Source organism: Grus americana, chromosome 7 (genome assembly GCF_028858705.1).
Source record: "Grus americana isolate bGruAme1 chromosome 7, bGruAme1.mat, whole genome shotgun sequence".
NCBI classification, from domain to species: domain Eukaryota; kingdom Metazoa; phylum Chordata; class Aves; order Gruiformes; family Gruidae; genus Grus; species Grus americana.
The window spans coordinates 38299129-38321288 of record NC_072858.1 but is presented as its reverse complement, the minus strand read 5'-3'; the positions used below and the strand labels follow the sequence as shown (position 1 = coordinate 38321288).

The 22160-nt window shown below is 45.3% G+C and overlaps 2 protein-coding genes and 1 long non-coding RNA gene across 8 annotated transcripts in view; 2 read left to right on the top strand and 1 right to left on the bottom strand.

The window, feature by feature from the left end:
* Nucleotides 1-1308: 1308 nt before the first annotated feature.
* Nucleotides 1309-9491, bottom strand: NUDT13 (nudix hydrolase 13). Of its 2 annotated transcripts, none has more exons than XM_054832735.1 (9): nucleotides 9375-9491; nucleotides 7729-7838; nucleotides 6709-6848; nucleotides 5973-6080; nucleotides 5518-5624; nucleotides 4493-4618; nucleotides 4176-4287; nucleotides 3372-3526; nucleotides 1309-2804 (listed from the first exon to the last, which is right to left on the bottom strand). In XM_054832735.1, the coding sequence occupies exons 2-9, from the start codon at nucleotides 7809-7811 to the stop codon at nucleotides 2610-2612; spliced, it is 1026 nt and encodes a 341-aa protein (XP_054688710.1). In that variant the 5' UTR covers nucleotides 7812-7838; nucleotides 9375-9491; the 3' UTR covers nucleotides 1309-2609. The 2 variants fall into 2 exon arrangements, with proteins under 2 accessions (XP_054688710.1, XP_054688712.1); XM_054832737.1 differs by lacking the exon at nucleotides 9375-9491 and adding an exon at nucleotides 9154-9276.
* Nucleotides 3446-14675, top strand: LOC129209027 (uncharacterized). Its single transcript, XR_008577955.1, has 7 exons — nucleotides 3446-3546; nucleotides 4130-4333; nucleotides 4440-4753; nucleotides 8557-8654; nucleotides 9205-9331; nucleotides 11121-12597; nucleotides 14487-14675. It is a non-coding gene; the product is annotated as an uncharacterized LOC129209027 (long non-coding RNA).
* A 726-nt stretch (nucleotides 14676-15401) lies between these two features.
* Nucleotides 15402-22160, top strand: part of P4HA1 (prolyl 4-hydroxylase subunit alpha 1) — a 34167-nt gene continuing 27408 nt past the window's right edge. For all 5 annotated transcript variants that reach the window (XM_054831414.1, XM_054831411.1, XM_054831409.1 and 2 more), the window contains exon 1: nucleotides 15402-15554. The gene's annotated coding sequence lies outside the window, so the exon portion shown is untranslated. The remainder of the gene's footprint in view (nucleotides 15555-22160) is intronic.

Here is a 22160-nt window from a genome sequence, read left to right as displayed (position 1 = left end):
TTAAAAGACGTGATGGGAATATTGCCTTGGAATTGTTCTTGCTCTACCAAAAGAAAGATTTGAGTAGATTGAAAATATTTTTTTCTTACTGATAATTAAAAGGAACACGCAGGCTTTTAAAACTGTGTTTTAAAAGGTGAGTCACAGAAGCAAGCAAATGAGAAATTAGCTTTGCTTTTCCTCTTAACTTTCTTCTCGTAGAAAACGGGCAGTAACTGCTGAAATCTGAAAAAGCCTGGGACAGTCAGAGCACGAGATGGGCTGCAGCTCTGAAGAGTGGTCCTGAAGTCTGTGGATATCTATCTAGCAGCCTCGGCCTGGGCGGTGTCTGGCCCACCGGCATCGAGCAGCAGTAATGATTACATCTCCTCTGACCAGCCTGCCTTATGCTGTGTCTGAAAATCATGGTGGCGCCCACATCACCCCAAAGGGACACCCTACCAAGACGGACCTGTATCAGCAACGTAGATGGGATGGTTCTGAAGGGGCTGGTGTCAGTCAGTACTTGCTCTCTTTCAGTTGCAGCTCACTGATAGCCTGCATGTTGATGTTAAAAACCATAATTTAATAAGCAGAGTAACCCTGTGTTTCCCAAACACAGGTGAATTTTCTCTGAGGTTGAATCTGAGCTGGTTTGACAAAGACATAACACTGCCAATGTGTGCTGCAGAAGTACAAAACCAAAACACACAAAGCTCAGATAACTGCAGAAATCACACGGATGTTCCTCCTTTCACTCATACGTACTACTTTTTGCTGCTTATACTTCTTAGTCCTTTTTCTGCCACTGGGAGAATAGATCATGTGTGGATATTAAAAAGTACTAAGTGCATCGAGCTGGATGTTGTACACTGGAATCAAGCTTGGGGCACGTTAATGGACTTCATAATGGCGAGCTGGGAAGACATTAAGGAGAAGTAGGAAGGAGGAGTAGAAGCAGGAATATCCTGCTGGTGGGTATCTGACTCTTCACTGTCTTCTACTGCAGAGAAGGGGAAGAAAGGAGTGAGGCTGAAAATGAAAACGGCAGATTCCAGAGATGAGAGAGGAAGAGAGAAATGCTGGGGAATTAAGATGGTGTGCTGGGAGAGAAGGCAGGAGGAACTACTATGAAGAGAGGCAGCGAGACATGTTTCAAAGGGAACTGGATGCAGGAGTGTTGCAGTTAAGTTCAGAGGTGTGTGGGCTCCTGTGGTGCATCTGTCTGGGCTGGAGGGGAGGAAGCAATGCCCTTGGCTGTACCAGAGTACATTCTTACCAGGATAACTGACAGATTGAGTTCACAAACGTGAAAGACATGCTCTGACACATGGGGTTTATTGACTGAGAGTTAGTGAGGGTGGGAAAGGTGTTTGCACATGCCACTGTGGCCTGAAAGAATCCCCTCCCAACCTCCTAAAGTAAAATTAACCTGAGGAAACAAGGCATGTCTCAACAATGTGAGGAAAGCCTTCTTTTTTTACTTATTGCTCAGGTGTCGTGACTCCAGATTTTTACCATGGCTCACAAGGTCTTTCACCTACACTGAGTCCTGGCAGTCAGCGATACATTCCTGCTCCCCCTTCAAGTATCTGTACAGATGGCTTTGCAATCTTGGCATTTGAACTCTGACCAAGTAGGCAGAAAGGACCATCAGCCTGAATCAGCAGCAGATCAAACATCCTTCCATCTGTCTCTTTTACTAAGCTTTCCTTGCCCAGACGATCTCTTGGTTGCTCTCCCTCCGGAGAAATGATACCACTTCATCAGTAAAAGGAGACCAGCTCTCCAGGCAAGCCACAGATTTGGCACAGGGTAAGAGGCATTGTGCCTTTCAGGATTTTTCTGTCAGAAGTGCAGTCCTTTCCTGCAGCAGTTCCTCTCACCTTTGCATTATCTGGGTTCTAATATGCTTATATATAGGTTTTGCTTTTCCACTCTCTACCACCAGATAGCTCTGTTCTCTCTTCCTTGGGATGGAAGTAACACTGTCTTACTGGTGGGGAAAATGGTGCCTCTAGAGATATTTTAGTCGCTCAGATATATCAATGAAGTAGGAGCCCATTTAACATTTGCCAAAAAATAAATAGGATGTTTTATATGAAACTGGAAGCTTGAATGGGAGGAGAAACAGAAGAAGGGGAGAGCATACAAGCAGTGGCACTTCTTCTGTTTTCTTGATAGTTCTTCCAGACCCATATAAATGTGAACACTGAAAGGTGCCATTGTCCTTTTTTTTTTTTTTTTTTTTTTAAAAAGTGTGTATTTGATATTCGTCCAAGATGGATAAAATGGAGAAAAATGGGACATAGGTGCCAGGGCCTCGCTGTTCTGTTGCTTGCTGGGCAACAGCAGCAGTTGGTCACAGTAAGTTTGATGCTTTTGAACTAAGAATTTTATTGTATGTTTACTGCAAGTCACGGGATCTCAAAGGTGATGCGCTGTACATGGAATTGTCTGAGGATGATCAGCTTAGAAATGGCTTTGTAGGTCTATGTACCTGAGTGTAAGACTGCCATCAGTCTGGTGCTATCCTCACTGTAACACAGACTTTGCCTTCAGTAACTTTGGAAGCTTTTGTATTGAGCTTTCATAGTTCCGGTAGAATTGCAGACTTAATGAAGTCATGCCTAAGCCAGCTGGGAAGTCTGCTGCTTAACCCACTCACAAATCAGCTGGTGAGCAATGGCTTGTTTGGGAGGGAACCAGGGTAAAAAACTACCATCGTCTTGCTTTGAAGATCTTGGCTCTCTCTTGAGACCCTCCACGATTTCCTCCAGGCCAAACCAACGGGCTTCCTCTAGTTCCAGGCTGTTCATACTGATCTGGAAAGAAATCAGAGATTTAAATGTGGGCAGCAGTACCTTGCTTGTTCTTGCACCCACAAAGATCCTATGCTAGAATGCCTAGAGTGCTTTATGCATGCCTGAATTAAGTGCTGATGCCAGTACAGGAAAGGACATAACTATCCACCAGTGCTTTGTTGTCTTGGTTTCCTTAGGGAAGCACAAATCAGTAGCCCTATTCCATCATGGCGTTGGCCTGCAAAGTACCTGTGGCTGAGCACACTAATTAACATGGCAGAATCCGTGTGTTCTATGGCAAATATGATACTAATACTAGAGAGTACCTCCTCTGCAAAGTTCAGAGGAAAAAATATAGAGATGATGTGCTCTGGGCTTGTATATATACAGTAACCTGTGCAAAATCTGGCACATTGCAACAGAAGATACGATTATTTTGAAGTTTGTTCTTCGCTTGTAGGGAAACCTGATGGAAAACTGCATTTAGTGAGGATCTGATGTTCTCTAAACTAAAGTCTGTGGACTGAAAGAGATTTTGCTAATTAAGACAGGCAGTTAAGTGCTTCAGGGGAACCTGAGTCTGCTCACCTCAGCCTGCTGTGCTCTCACCAATGCGTGACAAGCTATCATTAAGCAGCTGCTGGGAAAGGGCCAGTGCTGAGAAGCCGAGTACCAGAGCGACTCCACCTCCAGGCCCACCTCTTCTGCCACCTCTCGCCGGACTGTCTCCTCCACATTTTCACCTAGGAGCAACAAAAGTTAGGTAAGGACAGCCTGGCCTCGGGGCAGCAAACCGTGGCAAAGAAAATGTAGGCACACTCATTTCTGAGCTGTTCCAGCCCTGGCCACTCACATGCACGCAGGAGCTCCGACTGTACTGACCTGGAAGCGCTTGTCAGTGGGATGCACAATTAAATTCATCAACAATGCTTACCTCCCTTTAACAGAGGTATCAGAGACATGTTTGGCTCTGCGTATATACAACCGGTGGAGAGAACAATGCTGCCTCTCTTCATCATTTCCCTTTTTAAGCCATTTTCCCTCCTGTAACAAGAGGTCTGTAGTTTTTCTTCTGAGCCAGACTGCACTAGACACAAAATGGACTAAAAAAGTATCCGGGGTTCTAACTTGGGGAGTCTTACACTTCTATTTACCATCAGGGACTAGAGCAACTGATATACACCAACAATTCCCATTCTCTTCAGATACACACAGCTATTTTGAGTTCTGTTTGAATGGCAACACCTATCTATTTAGATCCAATATGTTTTTCCCTGATATCCGCTACGTGTCCATCCTCCTCTGTGAACAGGCATTTGGTTGATGTCCCCGCATTGTGCCCCCAGACCCTGTATGTCCGAGGCCACCACGCCGGATCAGAGACCGCCTTACCCATGTCGCAGAAGCCTGACAGAGCAGTGTACATCCCCTGGGGAAACAAGGGCTGTCGTGCGAGGAGGCACCGGCTCCCATCAGACACCAGGGTAATAACCACTGGAGACATCTAGCAAATGCATCAAAAAGCAAAGCAAGAAGTTCAGACCAAACAAGTAAGTGTGCAAATTGTTGCTTTTCCTAGCCAGGGGAGGGTCACCGGATGAACACTAAAGAAAAAACACCCAGCTACAAGCAAAGCATTCCTGCTGCCTTTTCCAGGTTCCCCTCCATGCGACCCAGACCCTGTGTTGCTTACCTGTTCAGGTGCTCACCTGTGGATAGTAAGTTATTCCGCTGGCATGGCAGACACGCTTGCTGCCAGCTATGTTTTTCTGAGTGGGCTGCCCGGTTTTGCTACAGTACTGGTGGGAATCGTGCCACCGGAGAAGGGACTGCGCCTGCGAACACCCAGAGAGAAACGCAAATCTTACTTATACCTGGGGCAAAGAGATGATTCAATCTCCCTGAATGATACTTTGCTGTCTTCTTCCCAGCATGGATAAACTCTGATTCTGTTTGGAAGCCTCAGAAAGGTAAATTCAGTACAGGCAGTGCTTTGAAAAATGGTAGATTCTGCAATCGATGTTTCATGCTTCTTGCTTTAGCATCTAAATTTGAGCATGTTTGGGGGAGGTGGGGAAGAGTTATTCTTTATTGAGATATAATGGGAGTAGTAATGGGAGATGAACTATTCTGAGGAGTCTCCAACCCTGAATATTTTTTTGAAGAATAGCCCAAGCACCACAAACATTATGGAGCAGGAAAAGAAACATGAGCTATTTCTACTTATGGGTCAGGACAGCTGATTTTCACACACAGGTCTTTTCTCAGGGCTTCCAGACAGAGGGCATCTGCAGACTAACAGCTTATAAGCGAGTAGTTTTAAAAGAGCAGCTCTGAGAGAAGATCTATGAGTTCATTTGTGAAATTCAGTTTGCCTAGATTACCGAAAACTAGTGCCTGATTGTTGTTAAGCTGAGGACAAACTGGGATTGCTGTGGCTACTGATAAAATCAGTATGTTTCACACTGGACGTACAGCAGGTTGATGCTAAATGGCTAATTACTGTGGTCATTTTTAAGCCACTTGTCTCTTTCTCTTTCCATCACAGCTTGGTTTTGGGATCACAAAATTGGGAAAACTGCTGTAATTTATAGTGTGTTTGTACCTAGATTGCTGAAAGTGTACAGTAGGTACTTCCACAATACATATTAAATCATAAAACAACATGGGAGACAAGGAGAAAAGTTGATGTTAGAAATTGCAAATTCTTAAAGTAAAAAATCCTGTACAATACCGAAGCCAGCAAAGGAGAATCCTTCCCATCCACTACAAAGAGAGCCTTTCGTAAGTCAGTAAACGATCCCTTGAGTTCAGACTCAATGTCTGATTTCTCCAAGGCTCCTGTTTAAAACAACAACAACAACAAAAAAAATCTTTGATCTCATAAATTGTGGTTATTATGCCAAACTTTACGCCCTTCATTGTTCCGGTATACAATTTCTGGAAGTGACATCACATTAGTGGTAGTATTCCCAAATGTTAAGTGACCTGTCAACAGCCCACCTTTACTAACACACACACAGGAACAGCAGCGTGGTTCTGTGGCTCTGACCTGCCATGCTTACAACAGCTCTTACAGAGACTCAACCGAGTCCTCTTTGGCAATAAATGTTCACCCAGCAAGGACTAGGGTGTGTCTCGGTGCATCAAATGTGATGCTGACAGAGATGGAAGAGGAATCATTCCAACCTAAATCCAGGGCAAAGTGTGGCACGTGCTCGTCTGAACAACCGATCAGCACCGACTTCTCTATCCACTGTTGGGTCTCTTTGAATTTCTCCAGGATCCTTTTCATGTCTAAACAGCAGGGGAAAGGGGAAAAAAAAAAGCTGTGATGAAAGCAAATTCATACAACCATGTTTTCTCTGGATCTTCAAGGCACATGCAATCTTGGGTCAGGGTGCTCATGTGAGGGGGGGACCAGACAAGTGGTCCCACCCAGATGGAGACCAAAAGTCTGGCTTTCCTCCTAGCTGTTGGAAGTTTTGACCATGTCAAGCTAAAGATGCAAATGTTGTAATGGTTGGGGAGCAGCTGTCCATTCTGTTTCTGTCCTACACCAGCCAATACCTTTCTCTCAAAGAAAACTTTTCCCTTTGTTGGTTAGAGCTTGCTTGTTTTCCTGCCAGCCCTTTCTCTTCAAAAGGCATGGTCCCAAATGTTTAAAACTGATCATCTCAAAACAGATCCAGGTATATGTTGATACCATATGTGTGTGAAGAACATGAGCTTGTGTCCGCACGCCAAGATTTTAACTCTGAATAGTCTTTGGTTGTTAACAAATGGCGTGCTGCATATAGCAGGATGTTCCTGCACAACTTGATAGATTTTTCAACCCCCATCTAAGGGGTTGCTTATTGCAAATGACTCTGTATTGTTTCAGCTGTGTGATCCAAGAGATGTTTCTTTCTGGACACCTGCTTACCTGCTGCACTGAGCTGTGGTACCAAATAGTTCTTCCCAACTTTCTGCAGGAAGGGGGAGAGATTGTGAAAGAGGTAGAAAGTTCCTGAGGTCTGGGCTTGTCTACAAAGGCTATCATCTTCCTTTAGCTCATTTAAGTATCTGCAGTGAGAAAAGAATTAGGAAGATGAATTCACAATCATGTTGAGATTACCTGTGTTACACTTATTTGGATGCATTTATTTTGCACAGAGCAGGGGGGCTGAATGGACAGTACAGATTTTATGTATTCCACATGCTTCCCGAGTTTTCAACAGCTGAGTCTACTCTTTGGTGGGCTGCAGCCTCTAGCAAAGGTGCCGTGTGGCACACAGTATTGCAATTCTTACTACCACACAAGTAGCCTCGACTCTTGGACATCCGAGATCAGTAACCCAGTCTTAATCCAAAAGAGGTCTGCTTTATAGACATGACCATTTGTGTGCAGGAAACCTCAATCTTCCCTTTTATCCCCGCAATCCGGACTGCTCCGAGTCCTGTTTGGCAAGGTTACTGGGCGCTTCAGATGTTGAATATGCTTCCTATCAGGCTGCATGCATTACCGCGGGGTATGTTCTACCTGTCACGCTGACGTGAGGGGTGAAGACCAAGCTGAAGTCTTAGGGCCTGAGTTAGGAAAAGCAATCATTGGGAGAAGGATGTTCTTCTTTCAGACTGTTTGAAGTAGTATTTAAAACAAAGTAAGCAGCATCACTTCAAGTCTGCCTTGTATTTTGAGATCTTTAGCTAGGACAGCAAGTGTAGGCATTCATTAACAGAGCTTCAGCCTGAGAGAACCAGTTCTCATCAGTGGTGAAGGGAGTGCAGAGATTGTGACCATTAGCACTTACAGAGCTCACATAGCATTACTATATTATTGCTGAACTGTTAAAAGATTAACCACCTGGTTAGATTTTGGTAGGGCTGCTTGTGACAGTGGGCACAAGGGTGCCAAACTCTGGTCTTCTCACTGTACACAAGAAGCAGATGAGAGAGAACTTACCTCATTTTTCTAACATAGGTAGAGTGTAACCTGCAGACAAGAGAGGAAGCTCTTCTATACACTGCTTGATAAATCGCAGCCATAACCAACACCTATGTGTAGCTGTCTGCCTAAAAAGAGAAGCATAGAATATAATGCAGCAGCCCTACAAAGTTAAGTTTGATTTAAAAGGTGCAATAACCCACTGCTACCAAAAATCTTCCCCTTGCAGTCTGCAGAATGCTGCCAGTCTGCTTTCTAAAATTATCACTTTGGTCTTAGTCTCTTGTCACACATCAAACCCAGTTTCAGGCAATTTTTAAGACTATTTAAAGATACCTCGGTTTGTTTCTATCCGCGAGTGTGCAGAGGTCTCACAGAAATTGCTGTAAGACCAGATTAAATGTTCCTGTCCTAAACTACTGTATCCCTGGGGAAAAGAGCAGCGAAGGTGGCTGCTCTCTTGTTTGTTTCCTACAGGGTTGTAATGGCCTCGATCCAACCGAGCATCCTATTGCAGCACACAGTAGATCTGTGGGAAAGGCACTGATGCCAGAAGAGGGTGAAAGACAAAATATCAGCTGCGGAAGAGAATTCCCTGAGTTAGATGAGAGACAGCAGTTGCAGCTGAATTGGATCATCTCCAGCTATGAATGGGGGGGTTTTTTGTGCCAAAGGATCCTACCACATTTTCAGCTCAGGCAGTCACAGGCTGCAGTTTGAACTCAGCTTCAGGATGTCAGAAAATTGCCAGAAACGCTACTATCTGTAGCGTTCATCTCAAACAAAACTGACCTATGATTCCTAATCCTTAAGGATTATTTTGTGTATTTCACTTTTCAACCATAGAACTCGAAGCCCTTTAAGGAGGAAGTTACATTTGCTTCGATTTACAGACACATAAGCAGTGCCAGAGAAGAGTCTGAGAGTCCTTCCTTTCGGTAAAGGTCAGTGATGGCTCCCGAGACAGAGAGGTGCCTGAGCAGAGGCTCCTATCTGTACGTGGAGGCGGTTTTTGTAGCCAGCAGCGTGGAGGCTTTGCTATGCGGCTTCTGACGTTTCTGCCCCAAATCCCTCTTTCCCACTGTCTCTGCTGAGGGTGGTCTTCACTGAGATGATCCCCAGGGAGACGGGAGCCGAGCCGGCTGCGGAAAGCATCGGCGTTCCCTGCTCGGCGCTTCAACCGCAGCAGTGGGAACTCGGCACGCTGCCGGCAGGCTGGGGCAGACACATGTGAGGACGGCGACTGTCGCAGAGACTGTGTCTGAAACAATTTTGTGGTGCGACGATTACGTGTCCGTCACTTCTCCACCCCCACGGCTTGTATAGCCTGGTGTGTGAAAAATCTCCAGCGCTGAATCGAGGAGTTTACAAACAGCTCTGCACTTTGCTCTGAAATGAGCAGCAGTATGTGACCGGGGTGGGGACAAGAGGAATAGTTTGTACCTGGAACGATGAAATGCCGTGTGTGCAGGCGTTTAACCCCTTCCTTTCTAGGAACCACAATGCCAGATTTTGGTTCGGCTCACTGAAAACTCAGAGACAGTAAAAACTTGATCTCAGGAGGCCAGCCCAAACTCCCATCATGCATGCAAGCCTCGCCTACACTGTACGCCCGCAGGAGGTGGGTCTAGGTCTGTTGTTCCCCACACGTCTTCCCCACTTACTGCGCTCTGCGCTGTCTCCAGCAGCAGGGATAAGCTGGGAGTCCCACCTTGACCTCGGTTAGAAGCACCGCTCCTACAGCAAACAGCCCAGCAGCTCTCTTACTGGGTCCGAGTCGCTCTTCCCCCACTGGGAGCACTGGGAAATGTAGTTCTGCACAGGCTGCTCGCAAGCCCTTGGCAAACCTAGATGGCTGACTGTCTGCTCCGGGTTTTGATTAACTCCTGGAGCTAGTGAGGCTGCCTGAGAGTAAATTCTCTTTCTTTTTTTTTTTTTTCCCCCCACACCTGCTTCATTCTATCAGAAACCCACATGCTGTATTTTGCCAAAGCAGAAGTTACGAGAACAATGCTGCTGCAGTAATTTGAGCTGTTCTTAGCAGAGGAGTTTGTTCCTCTTAGTTTCTTTCTCTTTTTTTCCTTTTTTTTTTTCCCAAGCTTCTCTGTTTTTTGTATCAGTAACATAAGAGCATTGTTTAAAGTTAAGGACCATATGTCCTCAAACAGGAAAATATGCCAAGAGCTGTATATATCTAAAGGACGGAGCTGTTTAGTGTTCATGCACCCAAACCCACAGCTGAATTTGCAAGTGAATAGCTCTGATGAGAAAGCGCACTTTGCCAAGGCAGATGTCAGAATAATGACAAATATTTTTCATGCCTTTATAACTGAACAAACAGATTCCTCTCAAGTACTGAAAACATTATTCTGGGCTGGAACCTACCTGCCTATATTTAGCACAAAGAGAATTTTATAAACATATGAAAGTAAATGTTTTCAGGGCAGCCTTTTGCTTTTTGGTTATGAATTGAGACATTCTAATCGAGAATTCACGTCATGTAATTTGAGAACATAGCTTGTAAAAATAATAAATAGAATATGTAGGGAAATAGCACTCTTGTTACCAGCGTTACTTAGAAGTTTAGGTTTAATTATGCTTGACTGCTATTTCTGTGCTTCCTGAAACAGAGCAAGCCCAATCTTATTAATCCACTAGGCTAATTGGATTAATGGACAAAACACATCTTCCCTTAATAAAATAAAGGATTGAAATATAATCTCTAAGGGAAGTATCCGCCCTGCTGTTAAAACAAACAGACAGATTTTCTGACCCTAACTGCCCCCAGAAATGGATCTTGCAAGAAGAGCTGGTTTTAGAGGGAAGCAGTTGGGGGAGATACGTTAGACCCCAAATCTTCAGACACCCTCTCAACCTTATTCAGCCCAAAGCCATCAGTTGTTTGGTAAGTGCACCCCTATCCACATGAAGGATTAAAAGCCAGAGCACTATGCTGCAGTGTAAAGACTCCTTTGAAGGCAGTGCACTGCTGTAGCCTCTCCTTGCTATATGCAGCTGAAAAAAGTCATGGATTAGCCCAAGTGCATATACCTGGCCTTGGTGCTGTGCAAAGATATGCAGAGAAAACAAGATTAGAGTCACTTCTGTGACTGATCTGACCGATGGGAAGCCATGCAGCCTATGAGAGATTCCTTGTGCCTTTTCCAAGGCTCCATACATCTCCTTGTGATTGCACATTGCCCAATTAAATATTTCTGTAGCACATAAGCAGGGGAGATAATTTTGAAAATAGCAGAGGCTTTCTTGTCATTTATTCATGTAATTATTTAATTTAAGGAGCACAAATATCAGTTGTCACTTCAGCACTAGGTTGCTCCTTTGTAAGTATTTTTGAGCTGGGCTCTGAGTCGTGTGAATTGCATCTATAAACTGTTATTTGTCCTCTGCAGATACTGTACTCCATGCGAGATGCAATCCTGTGAGTGAAGTGAAGGCCTGGCCATACAAACGCGTCTCTGACAGCTTCCTCTCGCTTACTAATTTGAGCTTTGGCAGGCCACCAGAGGAAGTGAATCCCTGAGACTCTCTTGATGCAAGAAGAGCAAACAAAAGGAGCAGGCAAGGAGGCCACAAGCAGCGGGAACAAATACTTGCGATCTCTTACATGGACAAGATTGCAAAATAGGCAAATCTTTGGTCCTGTGTCACTAAGTTGGTTTTTTTTTTTTATATCTGGGTTTGTAAAATACACATATTGGTATTAGCAGTTGGTAAAAGATTTTTTCCAAGCCAAAGATGTGGCTGGAAAATGTAATTCTAGGCTAATAATGGTTATACTAGTAATCTTGCTTTTTCTTGCTGTTCTGGTTTGTGTCTTTCCAGCTGCCCCCAATAAGCAGAAACAAGCATTAGAATTGCTAACAGCTGGCCCTTGCAAAACAACTGTTAATTGCTGCAAATACATAAAACTAGCAACCTCCCATTGAAAACTTATGGTCAAGCCACAAGAAACCTCTTGGTACAAAAATATTTCTTTTTTAGGAAGAGCCCAAGGAAAGACAAACCACTTCTTTAAAGAGAAAGTTAATGAGTACTCTTTCCCTCTATCATTAAATTTTAGATGCAAACTAACCAAATCTGACCTTGCTCTAAAGTTAGGCTTGCAGCGTATATTATGTTTATGAGGGACTCCTACAGTTTCTCGTACTCAGGGTGGGGACCTTGAAAGACAGAAACTGCTTAATTTGATGCTGCTGATTACAACTTGCACAGGTGTAGAGGAGGCACCTCTGAATGACATTTTAGTAGGATTTGCTTATTTTAGCTTATTGGGGTAGCACGTGTGTGTATTCTCTCTTTTCCCCTCCCTGCTGCTGCTGGTCAAGGAAGATCCTCAAACTCTGGCACTGATTTGCCACAGTGCACAGAATAATGGATGATACAGGATACTTTCTCTTGACTGCAGGTGATGACTTCATTTTGTGTCATTTCATTGACACAACACTGTTTGGATGTGTGGGAAACTAGATGAGGCTTTATCCCTTTACAAAGTGTAATCCTAAGTTGTTAATACACTTAAAAAAGCTGAGCAGTGCTGTGAGCTAGCTCAGTATATGAAAATCACTCACCTGTGTCTTCAACGCTGCTTGCAGGTCACGGCCCATTGTCTCTAAAAGGATACTGAAGAACTGGAAAAGGTTGAAAGAGGTCAAGGAGCATGATCAAAGACCTGGAATACGGCCCCTGCAAGGAACTAGGTAGGCTCTGATACTTCAGCCTGCATAAAGGATAGGTGCTAACTGTTTTGTGTCTCTTCCCCTGTGTAGGAACCTGGTTAATCAAATCTTAACTACCTGGAGCCACGTTCCCGGTGAACAAACAGAGGTGGTTTTCCATGCCTTGGCTAAGGGATGGCGCAACTGCTAGGTAAAGGATGTTGTGCATGCAAAACAGGTCAAGGGGGGAGAAATACTTAGCAGATAACTCCATTGAGGGTTACTAAATAGACCACATCAGGCTGAGAAAATCCCTAAGTTAAAAGTGTTTGGAGGCTGGAACAGTACTCTAGGCAGATTGGGCTAAATGAAGCTTTGGTGTGAGCCGCTACAGTTTTGTTCTTAGGAGGTCTCTCATGCTTCGCTCTTGGTTTAGGTGGCCCTTTCTTTTAGTGTCCTTCAGCTTAGGGCCTATGGAGTGCTTCTACAGGGTTGCTCAGGAAAGGAAACATGTTGTTAGGCTTGTGCTTGCTACAAAGAAGTCAGTGTTTCTGCTAGAAAACGCACAGGGCTCTGCAAATCCTAAAGAAAGTCTGAAAGCCACTTGTTCTGCTGCAGTTCTCTCTCAAGAAGTGTTCCTGTTGCACTTGTTCTTAGAGATAGTGCTGCTTAACAAGGTGCCGACATAACAAATTGCTCCGCTGAGGCCTGCTTGAAGCTGCGCAACCCCATCGGCGTTTGACAGCAGGTGATAATGTACAAGTCTAGCATCGAGCAATTTGCAAACAATATTTTAATGCTACTGGAACGTCAGTGATTATGCCGGAGTTGAGGAAGGCAGGAGAAAATAAGTACTCTCTACCAAACTGGCAGAAAGCACCAATAAGGGGCAGAAATAGATTCATGGAGCAAGACAATGCCACAACTATTGGAAATAGCTCTTGATTTGACTGCTTGGTAGATGCCAAAATCCTGGGCTTCCTTTTAATCAGGATTTTCTTTGCCTTCAGCCCTATGCTGACTAATACAAGCCAGCCTGCTACTAAACATGCTAATAAGCTTGTTGTTGTTCTCCACTGTCTGCCTTGCTTTCTAAAAATACCTGAATAGTGCAAAAGATGATGAGAAAGCAGTGAATCTTGCTAGAAAGAATCCGAATGCCTCTACAGTGTGTGAGGTTTTGCCAAATCTCTAGAAGCTGCTGTTAAATCTCTGGCTAGATATTATGGACTCTTTGGATCATAGGGCTTTAACTAGATGCCTCAGCTAGAAGCTTGTATATCGTTCCAGTGTTTCCTGCTAGTTGTAGGAGTTGTATTTCTGTTGGAAGACGACCAAAACGAGAGGAAAGGAAGGCTTATTTTTTTTGACGGAGAGTTCCACTAAAAACTGGCCTCCTTCCTGCTCTGGCGCAGCAGCGCTCGCAGTACTGGCGATGTAGTCGGCTCTGTGGACGCATCTGTGGCCACATCTGGACAAGAAATGACTACATTCACTTAATGTTGTTGTTTGTTTCTCATATGGGATGTGTCATATCTTATAGCCTTTCCCAAAAAGGGGCACAACACCCGATGTTGTGATGGTTGCTCTTCCAAAGACATCGCTGAGGGAGTTGAAGCTGAGGAAACAGTTTAGGTACAGGGAAGAAATCTTAGTTAGGGATCACGCTGCAACCTCCAGTCACCTCTTGTGAATGAGGTGGTTTTAAGCCCGTTGAAAGTGACCCTGCTAAAGAACGTGTGCTAGAAGGGGATTTTGACCCCTGTTACGTCTTTGCCAGCGCTCTGTGATTGCTGTTGTGAAAGCTTTCCAGCTAGGGGTGGCCAAAAATGTCTGTCTTAAAAGGAGGAAGGCTGGCTAGGCTAGTAAGGGGATGAATCTTTATTTGAAGCCCACATCTAAAAAGAAAGGAAAAATTGCTTATGGACATCCCCGATTCTAATTTATGTGCTGGAAGTACGATGAACAAATGACTAGTTTATTTATGAACTCCTAGAAAACAAAGAACAGTCAGCAGACCAAGCAGCTTACTGTCTTTATGATAGCCGAGAGCTCTTGTGCACCAGAGAGGGGTGAAAGCTGATGCGTTTTGTGATGCAGCTTTTGAATACTGCCTTGCACGACGCCTTAGTGATCAGCAAAGTTTAGATGAAGGCCCTGGAAGGAGGGGAGGCTGCTTCAGACACGGAATCTGGAAACATCGTCACCTGGGCTAGAGAAGGTATTGGCTACCAGCAAGGACTTGGATGATGGAACAGAAAGTGCGCTGTGAAATACAGCGGGATGACATCAGCGGGAGACGTAAGGTTGGTCTAGAATCAAAATTATCAGTAGAAATTAAAGCCCCAATCAGGGGTAAATGAGATGAGACTCAGCGCTAGCTGTGCGAGTAGAGGAGAGCTGGCTCTCCAGAAGCGACAATCGGGGCAGATTGTACTGAATCGTGCATCCAACGTGAAACACCGACAACGTGCCGTTGTGGTCAAAAAGCAAACGCCAACTGGAATTGGGGCTGGCGGGACCTCGGCAGGGTGCAGGCCCCTGCTCTGGGCTCTGCATCTCCTCTGGGGAGCAGAGGGATGTTGGGGGGGGGGGGGTGTGTGGCTCAGGGCTCAGCTCCCCTGGCAGCAGGGCTGGGAGCCGGGCTGCAGGCAGTGACCCCCCCCCGCTCCCGGCACTGTAGGCCTTTTCTGGGAACTTTTATTCCAGAAATGCCACTTTTGGCTGAATGCTTCTCACAGTTTTTATTGTCCTGCTCGAGGTGCCCGTTTGCAACTCATTTCTTTCCGCCTACTGACAAAGAACGAACGCCCCCCCCGCCCCGCTGAGCCTTTCCTCGCTGGTGCCGCCCAGGCGCTGCGCTCCCCGGGAGGGCGGCGGGGGGGACCCCCAGGGCCGCGCGCCCACAGCGCCCACGTGGAGGAGCGGCGGCGGCGCGTGCGCAGTGGAGCAGCCGCCGTTGTGACCGAGCTCACGTAGCGCACCGCCCGCCTGCTCCGCCCCCCTCCCCCCCGCCTCGCGCGGGACGGGGGGGCGTGGCCTGGGCGCCTATAAAAGCCTCTGTGGGGCCGGCCGCGCGCGGTTGGTTACGCCACGGGGCAGCTCGCGGCCGTCCGTTACCGCCGTCGTTCCTTCCGCGCCCCGTCAGCCGCCGCCCCCTTCGCTCAGGTGAGGCCCGGCCGCTCCCGTCCCCGCTTCCCACCGGTGCTGCCGCCGCCGGGTGGGTGGGTCAGTCAGTCAGGCGAATGTCGCGGCGCGCCGTCAGGGGAGCGTCGGGGTCCGGCCGCCTTGGCGGCCGCTACGTGGGCGGGGGTGGGGGCGATACGTGGCAGCGCTCCGCCGGCTCTCCCGGCGAGGGGCCGGTGCCCCGGCCCTCCCGGCCGTTACGTAACGGGAGCCGGCAGCCTCCGGAGGGGGGCGGGAGGGCGCCGCCGCACCGGCAGGCAGGGCCGTGGCGGCCCGCCCGGCTTCTCCGCGGCTGGTAGACTAAACAGTGCCGCCTCCGCCTTCTCCTCCCAGGAGCCGCGGCCGTGCGGCCCGTTCCCTGCGCCCGGCGTTTAAACGTGGCCCTGAGCAGCTCGGAGCTGCCCCCCCCATCCCCGCTCCCCGCCGGGGGTGCGTGGCGCAGGTGGGCTCTCGCCCGCCGGTCCCACCCCTGCTTTGTGGGACCTCCCCGGGCACCGGCCGGGAACCGGCTTGTCGGCATCTCTTCAGCCGGGAACTGCTGCTCTTGGGGCTGAATAAAAGGGAGCTACGTGCAGCTGGTGGCCCGCTTGTTTGTGCTGCCTTTGGGGTTTTAAGAGCCGTTCGGGCAATGAAACGATTTCATGCATGGATGGATGAAAAGTTACTTTGCATAAGCACTGGTTGTCACACAATGTGTTTGTAACCACGGGCGCTGTGTGTAGTGATTGCATCGTGGGGAATAAGGCTTATCTTGATTTCCCTTTCTACTACTTTGGGTTGGAGTCAGCCAATTGAATTATGTAAAACCGATTTTGCATCTAACTTTGCAGTAAGCTGTACCTGTGAGCAGGTATCTTGATAGAACTTAACCTAACTAAAAGGAAAAACTCCAGCATGGAGTCTTGAGGATGCTCTGGAACGAAGAGAAAATAAAAATGTTAGATATGCATAGACTAAATCTTCCTGTTTACCTGCAAAACTGGATGCTTTTAGAGAAAAGGTAGTTGAGGATTACAGATAGAAGGTGTTAAAAGGATTGCCCGGTCTTCAGTTTCATACATTTTTTCTCTGCTGAATTCAGTAAGAGGAGTTGCAGAGGGTGCTCAAGTACTTAACTATTCACCTCTTTTGGATACGTAAGGATTCAGTGCTCAAGCTTTTAATAAATGAAAGAAGCTATTGGTTACCAGAAGTAGATAAATGTTAAATGCAGCTTCTTATGATGCCAAAGACTGTTTGGCTAAGTGTGCAAACAGGGGCACAGGGTGGAAAGCGAAGGTAATGACTTCCCAGTTTGTTCAGGAAACAGAGGTCTGCTTTTGGGATAAGAGATGTTCTGTCTTACTCTTCTACAGCTATTACTACTTTTGGATCATTGTTGGATGCATTTGAATGTCTTGAACCGCACTACAAAGCATTTGATTTGACCTAGAGCACTCTGTTCTGCTGCTTAATTATGTGCTGACAGAACTGGTACTGATTTTTTTTTTTTTTAATCTCCCCGCCCCCCCGGAACTCGAAGTAGCAGGAATGTGCCTAAATCTTGCTATGCTAAGAGTGTCAATTCTGCCATTTAAGCAGTGATTGTGGCGTTAGTAGGCACATCTCTTCTAGCTGTTAATTCATCTAGAAGCTGAGGAAGCAGCGCTATTTCATGAACTGCTGTTCAGTGGCAGTGCTGTTCTAAGCAGTTCCTGATCTGTGCTGTTCATACGGGGTGGTACATCTGATAAACCACAAAATGAAAGTATGGAGGGGATATCACTTCTCACCTCCCAGCAGAAAGCAGCTGATGTGGATTACTTCCCTTCACTAATTCACTGTGTAGCCCTACACATGATGGGTCATCTACAGGCACAGCTGAGGTGGTGGTGTGGAGATGGGAGCTGCTGCAGAAACTTCAGTTCAACAGCAGGGTTAATGTACACATTAAGAGCTATGCATTGAGCCAGAAGAGAGAGTGGCTCTGACCTGTAGAGGTTTAAACATTGTTGCATAATGAGTGATTTTAAAATCTAGCAATTAAAGCTATGATTTTGAGGCAGATTAGAAAATACCCAGTGCAGTTTGAAAAACATTAAAGGATAGATAATGAGTAACCCTGTGGAAGGTGTGAGGATAAATACAGGTTTGTGGGAGGAAAACTCTGCCTCCGTGTTGAGGTTGATATAGATAAACAAACTGGTTTGGTTTTTGTTTTTTTTTTCAATAAAGCGGTCTGAAAGAATATACTTGTTGAAAAAACCTTACTTGATAAATTGTGTCTGTTTAACTGAGGAAGGACTTTCTGTGCTGAAACAGCATCTTTGCTGTCACTTGTGCTATGTATTTGTAGGCAGTGTTCTTGCAATAATTTCAGAATGACTTGCTGTTCCCCTCAAGAGGAGCAGGCTTTATGCTACTGCGGAACCACCTGCAGGGCTACAACTTCAGCTTGAAAGAGCTCTTATCTGTTACTATTTTTCAGCTGTTGATTGTTGGGATTGTCCTGCTTTCTTTATAATCACTCTTAGTATCGGAAAACATTCTGTATATCTCTATAGATACTCTGCTAATCCTTGAGCAGAAGGATAACTAGAAGGATAGCCTCCTGCTTGTTGTGTCTAATAAGATAAGTGCTCTGCTCCATCGCCAGTGTTCTTTGTCTTGGCTTAGAAAGTTAAAACAAGTGGGATCCGAGAGGCCTGTGTCCATTCAGTCTTAGTCTGGAAGAAACCAAGGAGAAACTTGCTTGAGTTCCTTGGGTACTAAATCGGTGTGTGAACACGCCTGTTCTATAGTGAGACTCACAAATGTGGTCTTGAAGCTCGCAGTTAATAATACTTAAAACACATCATCTACTTGACTCTAACATTTATTCTCAACTCTTACTGGATTATTATGTTACTTTTATATAAAAAAGATGACTTATATTACAACTTTGTCATTAAAAAGAAGCCTAAACCATGCCATGTTCTTTTGTTAGCAATTCTAGAAAATCTTTCTTCTCTTACTGCTTGGATCTTAATTTTAAAACAGCCTTTAAATGTAGCGTGCTAGAGAATGTAGGGAACTGGATTCTAGCGTTTCTGTCCTCTGAGACTGTTAAGCAATGACAACAGCTAAATCATCTTGGTACTTACTGCTTACTCTGGGAAAGCTCTTCCCTTTTGAGTAGTATTTCCAGTCACATCACGTCATGAGACTATAACTTCAGCTGTCCTTGAGGCAGGAGAGGTTTAGTGCAGTTTAACTGTTTTTGTTTGGTTTTTTGTTTAGTTTTACATACAGTGGGATACTGTAAGGATTGTGAGAGTGGACCAGTATTTAAATCAAAAGTTGAGGATCTTGGTGCTGCAGTTTTGACTTCTGGCCTTGTAGCAGACTTAATTTTGAGTAGGTCACTTATTTCTTACCTAAATAAAGAAGCTGTTTTGGAATTAAGCTAGAGCTATTCCAGAATAATTCCATGTTGAAGTATACCCTCAGTTTCCATTTTCTGTCTTGTTTTCTGGATCCTGGTAAGCACCTGGGAGCTTGGAATTGTCAGTGAGAAGACTTGTGTTGTAAGCATCTTCAGTTAAATGCTTCAGTCTTTGGTCACAAATTAGCGTGACCTCGATTGTTGTGAGGTTATATCACTCTCCGTAGTTTGTCTTAACTTTTCCTTCTGGTTGCATGGATGCTATGTGCATGTCTACTCTCCTGTGACTCTTGGAGGTTGTTTCTACTTGTAGAGCAGAGCTGAACTCTTTAAAAGTCCTCAAAAAACCCACCTCTAAGTTTCATCATTTAAAATGGCATTTGTTGCCTATCCCTACTGTTTGGGGATTCCTGTGCCATGCTTGGCAGTATCACTTGTCTAATTGCTGCTTTGTTTTACTTCTATCTACATGTTTGTGTGTTCTTTGCTATTTTTCCCATTGTTGGTTTTTTTTTTCCTGTACTGTCATGTTTCACTGTTTCAAAGCTTAGCAAGTGTACTTCTTATGGAAAGTCAGAAAGCTCCTGTGTTAAAGCTGTCAGCTGGACACCCACTTCTGTGTGGGGGTAGCGGATTCCCTCCTCTCTGAGATGCTCAGCTGCCATCTTTGTGTTTGCCTGAGGGACACGGCTGAGGAGGAGAGTCAGACTGACAGGAATAATGTAGAGAGGATTTTCATCTTGTTTTAGTTCATGTCACTGACAGGAAGAAATTAAGCCTACTTATTTGGCAGCTTGTGCGTCTAAGAGATTTCCAGCATCTATCTTAGCTGAGCTTTATTTTCTTTGATTTGGGAACCTGTAGCTGATCCTTCTGCAGTAGTTTTGAAAGCCGTGCTACTTAGCAACTGCCGTTAGGGCAGTGAGAGCTTGGCTGGCTGCTGCCTTGGGCTCTCTTTCCAAGTCTCTGAATTCTGTCTGGGAGGGAAGTAATCTTGGGTGGCTGAAAGCTATTACGGGAGTCTGAGTCCTTGCAAATGACAGAAAGTCTGGAGACTGTGAAATGAAAGACAAATGAAGCTGGAAGTGACCTCTGGACATCATTTAGCCTAACTTGTTTGAAGCTGGGTGAGCTTGAAGGTTAGGCTGCCCGCAGGCTTGTCCTGTTTAATTTTGAAATTCTTTCAAGAATGGGAAATCCAATTTATCTGGGCAACCTCCTTCTAGTGCCTAACTGCTGTAGCTGTGAGCAACCTTTTCTTTGTACCTAGTTAGAATTTCCCTCGTTGCAAATTGTGACCGTTGCCACGCACTCATTCTCCTGTCTGCCTGTGAGGTGTGAGGAGGGAATAGGGTGGCAACTGCGTTCGAAGTCAGCCCAGTACTGGAGCAGGCTGTAAAGGCAGGTGGAGAAGAGGTAAAACTGTTTCCAAAGTATGCTACTCAAACAGGCTTTAAGGCAGCATTCTATCGTGCAAGGTGGAAGGCTATCACCAAGAGCTGTAGGTGGAGAGGACGCATCTTTTTCATCACCTTTTTGGTGTGTTTTTGTTTTGTTTGTGTTTTAGAAAAGTTTCATATTGATTACTCGTAAAAAAAGTAAACTTTCTGAAGCTTTTCTTGTGTTTCACTGAGTGCAGTAAACAAATAGCTCAATGAATTCTGAGTACTGATAATGTTGGCAAATATTTATCATGTAGTAGAACTGTTTGTGCTCTGTAATTGATTCACAGATGTATTAGCTTGAGTGCTGAATGAGCAGGAGGCACTTGGCTTTCTGCACAGCAAAATATGAATTCAGCAGTGTTTTTAATAGGAGTGCAGATACACATCAGTGTCCTTGTGCGTGTAGATAACAGCTTCTTTTAAGTAAAGAGTGATAGGAAATTTGCCAGCAAGAAAACTTGATTCCAGATGTGACCCATTAATTTACAGCAATTGCCTAATTGGAGTTCTTGTTTAATGAGACTGACATTAGTCACAGAAGAGGTACGTACAGTTGTATAGACCTTACCAGGATCCCTGGTTTATGCTGAAAACTAGGTAGGTGTTACAGGCCGGCTGGAGGGTTGTATATTCATTGTGTTTAGGGCTGGAGTTTCACAAATGGATTAAACCTGTGCTGCTACTAGAAACAGCAATCTTGCCTTCCTTTGCTCTCTTTGGCTGCCGGTTCTTGTCTCCAAATTGCCCTCTTGTACTGGCACGGATGTTACGTGGCTATATAGTGAACTGTATCAGAATTGAACTTGAAATGAGCTTTTGGGGGATTTTTTTTTTTTAATTAGTTTGAAATAGTCTGATTTAGCTTGTTGCCTAGCTGCCTGTGGAGGGGATGAGCAAGTGAGGAGGAGGTGAGGAATGCTGCTGTGGACAGCAGGGCTGGTTTAGAGCATTGGGGAGGCTGAGGCGTCTGGCTCGATGGGGAAAAAGCAGGACTCCAGGCTTCCCTCTCCATGTTTTTACTTTACAACTTTCTGCTAGTGAATGTGTCAGAGTGTTTCAGCCCTTCCAATTGTGGTCATGCAGATTTCTGATGATTTATAAGAGTTGGAAATTGTGCTGCTTTTCTAGGCTCCGAGTTTCCTGTTGTTCCTGTTAGTGCCAGCTAAACTGTGCTTGTCCTGTCCAAGAGGCAGTCCACAGAGTCAGTGAATCTAAACCAGAGTACTGCTTTTTCGGTAGTGCTAGCTGTGGAAAGGAAAGGAGGGAACTGTTTCCTCACCCTTCAGGTGCAATATGAGAAGAGATCCTGCACTCTGGAGTCAAGGGAGTGTTTCCCATTAATACCCCCACTTGTGGGTGGAATGATTTTTCTCTGGGTGTGACTTTTGCACTTTTCTGATTTTGTTTACGCCTTCCTTGTGTGAATGGCACACCTAGGTTTATGTTGTTTGCTATCAGTACTGTCAGCTCAATCAAAAGCATATTGCTTTCTTCCCTGAATAGGCTGAACCACTTTGTAGCTGGACTTGCTTCATGAAGTTGCTTTTTTCTTTTTTTTTTTTTCATTAGTTGTCTTGCTGATGGAAGAGTTGTAAAACAGTTTCTGTTAGTACCTGTGGTGGTTTTAATTTTTCTGAGCAGATACAGTACGTGAGAGTTTAAGTTTTTGTGTTTGGCAAAAAGTAAATCTTGTGAATTCCAAGACAGCATAATTACTTTTAAAGTATGCAGTAGTGAGGA